This window comes from Triticum aestivum, chromosome 6A (assembly GCF_018294505.1).
Source record: "Triticum aestivum cultivar Chinese Spring chromosome 6A, IWGSC CS RefSeq v2.1, whole genome shotgun sequence".
NCBI classification, from domain to species: domain Eukaryota; kingdom Viridiplantae; phylum Streptophyta; class Magnoliopsida; order Poales; family Poaceae; genus Triticum; species Triticum aestivum.
The window spans coordinates 21,065,401-21,074,509 of record NC_057809.1 but is presented as its reverse complement, the minus strand read 5'-3'; the positions used below and the strand labels follow the sequence as shown (position 1 = coordinate 21,074,509).

Below are 9,109 nucleotides of genomic sequence, written 5' to 3'. Positions count from 1 at the left end.
CATGAGTGGCCAGGATACGAACTTCAAGGTTACACTCATATGCTTACGAGCAAACACTTTTAAATCTGGAAAAGCTAATAGCTAGAGGGTATTTAGCCAAGCAGCTTCGAAGCAAATTCAAGCACTGATAGGCGATTGTCTTGAAATTCATTGGACCAAGATGGTGAGCATGTACCATCCCAGCTCCAAAGACAATGCCTAAGTCATCTCTAAAACAGAATCCAAACCAACCTCCGGAGCTGGTATCCTTCATGAAATCACGGTCAATGTTCAGCTTTGGATAATCTTCGGGAGGTGGCAACCATCATGCAGTGTTGCAGCAGCAGCACCCGAGCTTGGATGAGACGACACCTACACTTTGCATGAGTAACAAGCAACACATATGTCATGACTCAGGCAGATTAGAGGTCTTCTTACTACTTACCAACAATCAAACATCTCGCAACCGACAAGGGAGGGACAAAGACAATCCCGTCCTTGCCAATTGACATCCATGATCGGTCCAACACAAAATTGAATGGTTGTAATGATTAGGCAAATAATATATACCAAAGGAATATGAACTTAGAATGGTTCTCACAACAAGGCTGATAACCGGCTTCCTAGACCTGTTCCATAGACACCGTCTACGATCAAATGCACCATCCAAATGGACATTAGACTTGTCAAAGGCCATACAAAGGCACCAGGACATGAGGGTATCAAATACTTCTTCAAATACCATTCACCACAAGCAAGCAGAGCAACCAAAAAGCAGTAATACAAGTAGAAACTAGACGGGACAGCTACTATAAACATGCATAACAACGGGACTCTTGTCTGAAAAGAAAGACACTAGTCGCAAAAAGTCATGGTACCACACCATAGGAGAACCATCCCCCGTCATAGCATCCTAATTAATCCACTACAACTTATATAACGAAGATGGTTAGAATTGTTAATATAATCTAGGAAATGCAAATCTCTGTTCTCCGTTGTCACCCACCATCTCTGCTTATATCCTCCACCTTCACATGGCATGGCGGCGTCAGAGAAAACAGAGGGAGAAACAGTATGAAGGTAATTTAGCATCATTGTAGTTTTCTGCCACGTTATGCATAAAAATTTATAAATGAACTAACAAGATAAGTGGACCGTACAACTATACTAAAATCACGTGCTCAGAAACCAAATAATGAATCTGCTACAGCCATATAGTTTGCTTGTGTTTCCATCCAAAAATGCTACACCATTACATGTTAAATGGCACCATATCCCAAACAGATCTGCAATTTATAATCTGCATTCCAGGACATTAGAACTCTGATCATATAAGGAAAAATGCCACACAAACACAAAGTACCCATTATTAGCGTGGACTAGCAACTTGCCTACAAAGGAATTTTTGACTGTTATATATCTGAATCACAAATCTCTGCATAAGCTCAAGTTTACCCACATGAACGTTTGATCCTCTAGCGTTCCAGAAAATATATATGATCAGCCAAGCAACATTTGGGAAGAAAAGACAAGTACTTGGGGTTCACAGCTAAAAACTAGGCAGTAAAAAATTACGCAATGATTATATTTATGAAATAGGAAGCTAAATTCGAAGCTTGATGGAACGAATTTGTTTTAAGACAAAGAAAATATTGTTGTTAGCATGATAACAAGGCTACACTTCTTCCCGCTCTTAGTTCACCACTTGATGTTTTATACCTTTGTGGGCTCAATTTATGTTTTGCGCTGATAGTTCAGAGAAGAATGATATAACAGAATGTGAGGTCCATGCTAAGAAAAAAATAATCATATTTCAGTACCATCACAAACTGGTATTAAGAGACTTGGGGGCAACAGCACACTAGTAGAAAAAGGGGCTATGGTCCAGGCCGCCTCAGCCCATTAGTCCCGGTTCAGTCTAGAACCGGGACTAATGTGAGCAGTGGTCCCGGTTCGTGCGGCTAAGGCATTAGTCCTGGTTCATCTAGACCTTTTGGTCCTGGTTGGTGGGATGAACTGGGACCAATGGGCCTCGCTCCTGGCCCACAACTATTGGTCCCGGTTCGTGCCACAAACCGGGACTAAAGATTAGACCTTTAGTCCCGGTTTGAGGCACGAACCGGGACTAATGGGGATGAGACCTTTAGTCCCGGTTCGTGCCACGAACCGGTACTAAAGGTCCCATTTTCAAACTATACCCCCCCCCCCCCCCCCCCCGTGGATCGCCTTTTCAGTTTTTAAAAAAATAAAAGAAAATGATGGAAATGTCAAAAAAATAAAAGAAAATAAGTTTCTCATGTGATATGTGGTCTAGTTGTTGGGAAAATTTGCAAATGTGAATTTTGACTTTATTTGCAAAATCTCTCTGAAATTTGTAAAAATGGGCATAACTTTTTCATACGAACTCGGATGAAAAAGTTTTTTATATGAAAAATCATCTACTCGAAAAGTTACATCCGATGGAGACAGCCTTTTTAAATACTTATTCAAGAAAAGTATGAAAAATAATTATTCAAGAAGTATTAGTGTTACTAAATAATTATTCAAGAATATTAGTGTTATTAAATAATTATTTCACCTTTTTTGAATTTTGGTCAAATCTGGTCAAACTTGGTCAAACAATGGTCAAACTACTTATTCAAAAATATTAGTGTTACTAAAAAATTATTGTTTTTTAGAACAATAGTTTTAAACCCAAATAGTGAAATTTGTGACTTCATGCTCAAGCTAAATTCCTGAGGGTTAATAGGATTGACATCTTACTATTGTCAGGAAAACAACAAGTGCAGACTTGGAAACGAGAGAGAATAGAACCCGGAAGTTAAGCGTGCTCAGGCTGGAGTAGTGAGAGGATGGGTGACCGTTCGGGAGGTGAGATGATTTGGAATGATGAGGGGTGATTAGAGATTAAATTGAGCAGTGATGAGGGGTGATTAGAGATTAGAGGTTAAAATAATTCAGAAATTTGAAAATAAAAAAATTCAAAAAAAAATTCAAAAAAAATCAGGAAATTTCCTTTAGTACCGGTTGGTATTACCAACCGGGACTAAAGGTGGACCGGCCACGTGGAGGGCCTTTAGTCCCGGTTCTGGATTGAACCGGGACTAAAGGGTCAGGGCATTAGTACCGACACTTTAGTCCCGGTTCCAGAACCGGGACTAAAGGCCCTTACGAACCGGGACTAAAGGCCCTTTTTCTACCAGTGGCAGGTTCCAGAAGCATTATATTTGCTCTGCTCAGTAACTTTGAACCACACAAACGCAAATGCCATTTCTTTTGAAAAAATGGATGATTCACCATATCAAATATATGATTTTACGGTACACAACAAAAATATGTCTGAAGCCATAACTTAAGGTTGCAGCCCAATGATATATTCTGACCCAATGGGTGGGTTAGGCATACACCTGACCCTGATGTTGATTGCGAAATGTGTGTACCTAAGAAATTACAAATCATCACTTCCTTACCAAAAACCAACCAAATCCTAGAATTAAACATGGAATCATCATCATAAACCAGCACGAGTTTGATAAATAACCCTATAAAGATCACAGCATTACCGCCAGAATCAGCAATGAAGTATGCTTGCTCCATACCTGGAGATCTTGACCAGCAGTGACTTAATGCAGCAGCTTGCGGTCAGTCATTTACCTTCCTAGGCAACCTGTCGTCTAGGAATTATGCAAAATCCTTATGTGTCTACATCGTACATTTCATGAATCTTTCAGCATGTTGTAGTTCAAAGTAAAATGGGAGGGCATCTCAATTCACATGAAAGAAAACAAAATGCCTGCACAAGCACAGAGAAAACTAGCAAAACCATTAGGACTATCACAGGACAACAATTTTATCTTGAAGGGGCGAATAGAATTTGTGAAATTAAATTATTTTTTCCAACAAAGTCGTAGATGCATGCTTCTACAGTTGTTGATGAAGTCGATACTGGAATCGGAAATGGAAAGAATTAATCAGAAAGTGCTACTGAATGTTGGAACCCAAGCTGTCAAACTCATCTCATAGGGGATATTATTCTCGGTCATGTATTGGACCCTACGATCCGAGAACCACCTCACAATCTCCATGGACTGCAGGTCGAGCCAGAAGAAACCGTCGCATGCGTTGATGAGCACAGTGCCGCTCCTCTCGGCGAACCACACTAGGTTGAATTGGACTGGCTTCGTCGGCGGAATGCAGCTCCCGCCTACCTTGTCAAGGAAACGCAAAATTGTCTCCGTCATGTTGATCACCACATGTGGTCGTTGCTGCCACAAGGCTGTATGCTTTGACTGTGCCCAAGCTGACATCTTGTCGCCGTCGGCGACGAGCAAGAGCACATTCCCGTCCATCGATGATGTTGCCAGAAGTTTTGGGTGCCGCCCATGGTGTGGGAAGCTCTTTGGGAGCTTCGTAACCATCACCTTTACCGCTCTGACATTGAGCTTCAGGACATAGGTACCGGTGTCGGTCAGGCAAAACCAGTGCACAGCGCCCCCGACAACCAGAGGCTTGTTGAGGCGTCCCTGCAAGCGGCTGCCTTGCAGGCTAGGGACCTGAATCTCAGTGTAGCATCCCCACACTCCGTGCTCCGATGAGTAGGTGCGGAGCTTCAGGTGAGGGCGGTACTGTGACGTATCTAGGTATGCCATGACTACATGGAAATGCCGACCAACGGGAGTCACACCCTCATCATGGTCGCCGACGATCAAGACATAATTTATCCGAGACACCCAACGAAACGTCGGTTCAGACGGCAGGGTCAGGCTCCTGCCGGTCGCCGGGTCGCACACGCGGAGCTCTTTGGCCACGCCCACACGGGCGAGGACGAGGCCATCGCGGGACGATAGGGGAATGCCACCGCCAGTGGCCATGCGCAGCTTGGTGGCATCCGGCACGGTGGTGTCCACCAGAAATAACTCCTCCTTTGGCATTGACCAGTCACGCTGCCGGTAGATCAGGTGGCCGCGCAGGAGGGGGAGCACGAAGCGGTCGCCGTGCCGGAGGTGGAGGGGGCCATGGAGGCTGATGTATTCCTCTTGCAGCTTGCGTCCGCGACCTGGCGTCGCCGCCGCCGCCGCCTACCATGGTCGATGCCTCGATGGGTGGCTCTACGAGGGAGCCCAGTACCGGGCGAGATCCGATCGCGTCCCGATCGATGCGGTATACTTAGCCCAGATCATAGACGTGCATCATAGGAATAGGATCTGTTTTGGTGGTTCGCACGTAGAGGTTTCCATAAACTGTGATCTGTTTTGGTGATCCACATTTCCCGGTTCTAACTTCTAACTGCCCGTAATATAACGGAAAGTCCACGATCCCCCTAATTCTGCAGTTTCGTTGTCAACAGTTTCCTCCGAAATCGTTCCAAATACCTGCCCTTCGTGCCGGCATACACTTAAGAATGTTACGACATATAAGAGAGAAGCTGAAGAATTGATTGGTGGTTAGATTGCAGAACAGATCTTTATATGCAGCATCCTTGAGGTCCTTGTGGTTTTTTTTGTGGTTTTTTGTGGTTTTTTTTTTGTATGTGAGAGGATGAGATTCTCAGCGGAGCTCCTTGTGTGGCTTTTGGCTTGAGGTCCCGATGTAGCATCTCAGTGTATGCTGATGCGGGTCACTTCACGGTGTCAGCCTGCTTGGGTTTTCGAGTTGGACATTTCAATCCCCTCCCCTCCTTTGTTTTATGTCTTTCTTCTAGTGTTTGGCTCTGTTTTGGGCGTCTGCACCTGGAATTCTCATTGCGCCTCCTATGCATTTCCCTATATTTGTATAAAAATTGGTCACATGGTCCCTCTCAAAGACCTTGGTCCTCTCCACTACTTTCAATAGCTTGTGCAATTCGTTTATCATTCTATTTCTAAAAGTTTCCCTTTTTAAATCCACTAACTTGTTAGATGGTCGAGGTAATAACACATATAGCTTGTTCAGAGGATTGTTTGGGAATGGTAGGTCTCAAGGTAACAAAATACACGTGGAAGAACAAGCGGAAGCGGATATGCCTCAAAAGATGTTGGTGGAGGAAGCATGTGGTCATCGGGAAAACACTATGGCTATCCACCCTGTTGCTGTCCCTGAGTGCCACACATCGCTAGCAGCATCCTTGACTTCACCTACCATTGCTAGCTGTCCATATTCAGTGTTGTTAGTCCTCTCTTCTCTCCGTAAGGAAATATAAGAGCGTTTTAGTGATCTAAACGCTCTTATATTTCTTTATGAAGGGAGGAAATCATAATTTCATAATGCATCCGGGCTCTTTGTGCGCTCGATAGATAACGAAACTACTGCACATCTTTGTAAGATGTGGAGAGATCTCTTCCGTTGGTGTGTTATGATGGTGGGAGGGGGGTGTACCTAAACAGAAGTGGAAACACATATCTACTACCACTATAAAAGGAAGAGAGGGGCAGATCCAAACAATCAGGCCCATCCATCATCAAGATCCAATGGCCCTTAATCCTTTGGCGTTTAACGCTGCAAGCCACGCGTTAAGCCACTAAAAATCCTCGCTAACCCTGCCCTACCGTTCGGGAAAAAACCGCACACCCACACGACCTCTCGCCCACGTAGCCTCCCGCTCACCCGCACAACCAGTATCGATCACTAATCCATCGATCCTTCTCACGCGCCGTTCCTCCCGCAGCCTCCCGTCCGTCGGCGCGCCCTTCGCCGCGGGAGCCGCCCCTCACGCCCTCCGCCGCGGGTTACGCGGGAGCCGCCGCTGGAGCTGCCTGTTGCGCCCTCTGACGCCCGAGCTTTCACCGGAGCCGCCCGTCGCGCCTTCCGCCGCAGGTCGCTGCCGAAGCCGCCGCGCCCTTCGCCGTGGGAGACCCCTTCCCCGCGGGGGAGCCGTCCGAGCCGCTCAGCTTGGAGTCCTCAACCGCCGCTGTGCACACAGGTGAGAGCAGCGCGACCCTAGAGGTTCCTATTGGGTTGGGTACCGTACTAATGGTTCATGCGTCCGGCGGGTTGGGGATTGGGCTACAGGTGTCGAGACGGAGGGGCGGGGGTACGATGAGGTTCTGGGGCAGCTCTCCTCTCTCACACAGAAGATGCGGGCACACACCGGCAACCCAGGCAACCAGTGTGACCTCATGGACCTCTACCTCCAGGTCCGTCCCCTCCTCCTCATGGTCCGCCTGAATCGCGATGGGGAATGTGTTGTCTGATGCGGGTGGATTTGGTTATATTCTCGAGCTCGAGGAGGCCATCTTGTGGATGATGGTCATCCATGTCATCGGGCCAAAGGGAAGGTGAATCACGAGATAACATGTAATAACTCTCTCCAATTACAATACTAGATGGTGTGACCCTTTCATTTCTACTACTGTTCGTCTGTAATAGGGCATTCTAATTTGGTTCTGACATCTAAGAAACTATTGTGCAACAATGAAGTTTTACCAAATCAATAGTTTAGTGCTATTTGGCACTGACATGCAGTGTAACAGTTACAGAGTTCCCCAATCTCTTCTTTGACTGATTTGCCACTGTGCAGTTGGTGCCAGGGATTCGAGAAGATGAACTAATACCAAGAACCATGTCGCCGGATGATTCCGGAAGAGATGGTCCTGATAGTCGGGGTATTCGTGCCTTCCATTTAACTGTGCCTGGTTATTACATAACCTCCACCATATGCAATTGATTATTACATGACCATCACCATGTTGTTAACTATGCTTGGTTCAAACATTCAGATTTTAGTTAAGTATTTTCTCTCTGGAAAGCATGCAAAATAAATATATCAATTTTTTTATCTGGACCTTTAATGGCCTTCCTTATCCATGCATTTTCTCTTCCGTTCAGTTGTAATTATTTTACCATTTTTTTTCTTGAAACAGATAAACAGTGCATTGGGTGAACTTGTTATTACAGGATTTTCACATTCATTCTATCCCATTACTCATTTGCTTTGTAAGTTCCTACCATATGGTTTATGTTGATTTATTCTACTCATAATCATAATTCACTCGCCACTGTCGCCGCCACTTTGAGGCCTTAGCCACCAAGCGGCATCCTTTCCCATGAGGCTTAATTTAGTACATGCTTCTCTGAATTTCTATGAGATTAATTCAGTATATGTTTCTCTGAATGTTATCCTGCCAATCGTTAGTTGTTTGATGATAAGATTGTCGATTTCCAGTTACATTATATTATTAGTCAAGTTTGAAGGTTCTGAAGTATGAACTTTGAACTACTATGTGTGTCCACTCCATAAAGAAGAAATGGTACTCTTTATTTTATTTTATTTTAAATGAATGACAATTATATTTCCAAATGTTTACATCATTGCTGTAGGGCTGGACAGCTCTGAATCCCATATTTCAGGGTCACTATGGTTGGTGATAAACGATTTTAGGAGCATCAAAGTTTGTCCTACAATATCTCTATATGGTATCCAGCTTAGCAAATTTTCATATTTTAGATAAAATGGAATTGACCTTCAATTAGTGCTTAGAGAATTCGCTAAAAGTAGTGATAGGATTTATAATCGACTTAAATGAGATTTTCCGTTTAATGCTCTTCAATTCATATTTCATACATATGGAGCCGCTCGCCGCCGGAGCTGCGGGTCGCCGCTGGAGCCAGAGCCGCCCGCCCCGCAACACCGCCACGGGGTTGAGATCGCATGGTGATGTACTGCTGGCCCTGGAGACATACAAGATTGATGAGGTAACATGTCGTTCATGTTTCAGTACGACAATTTGATTGATCTAGGCTATGACTGTGTTCAATGGTCGTGAATCTGGTAATATCGTATGCATGCATATGTGTTAACTGTTTTTGTTGGGTATCTTCACAGATGCTCAGAACATCCATACATGTGTACGATGACTATGCCGTAGAGGACGATTAGCATGAGGAGAAGCTGAAGAAGGAAACGTTTGTGTTGTTCTTCTTAGCTACTTGCATGAGCTCTCGCCTTTTTGATTCATAGAATGATGAACTGGCCACGATGATCTCACGCTGCTTTGATTTGTAGATTGCCGACTTCCCCACATATTATGGTTCGTCGGTTGTTGAATCACCCTTTTTGTTGCTTGCGCCTTAATTCGCTAATCCATCTACTAGCCTTTTGTTGAACAACACAAGTGAAATGTATGCAAGTACACAATTTATTTTAGATTCAAAA

The 9,109-nt window shown here is 44.6% G+C and overlaps 1 protein-coding gene across 1 annotated transcript; it reads right to left on the bottom strand.

The window, feature by feature from the left end:
• Positions 1 to 3,849: 3,849 nt before the first annotated feature.
• Positions 3,850 to 7,518, bottom strand: LOC123129335 (uncharacterized). The gene is made up of 2 exons (XM_044549542.1): positions 7,414 to 7,518; positions 3,850 to 5,057 (listed from the first exon to the last, which is right to left on the bottom strand). The coding sequence occupies exons 1-2, from the start codon at positions 7,516 to 7,518 to the stop codon at positions 3,951 to 3,953; spliced, it is 1,212 nt and encodes a 403-aa protein (XP_044405477.1). The 3' UTR covers positions 3,850 to 3,950.
• Between the last annotated feature and the right edge of the window lie 1,591 nt (positions 7,519 to 9,109).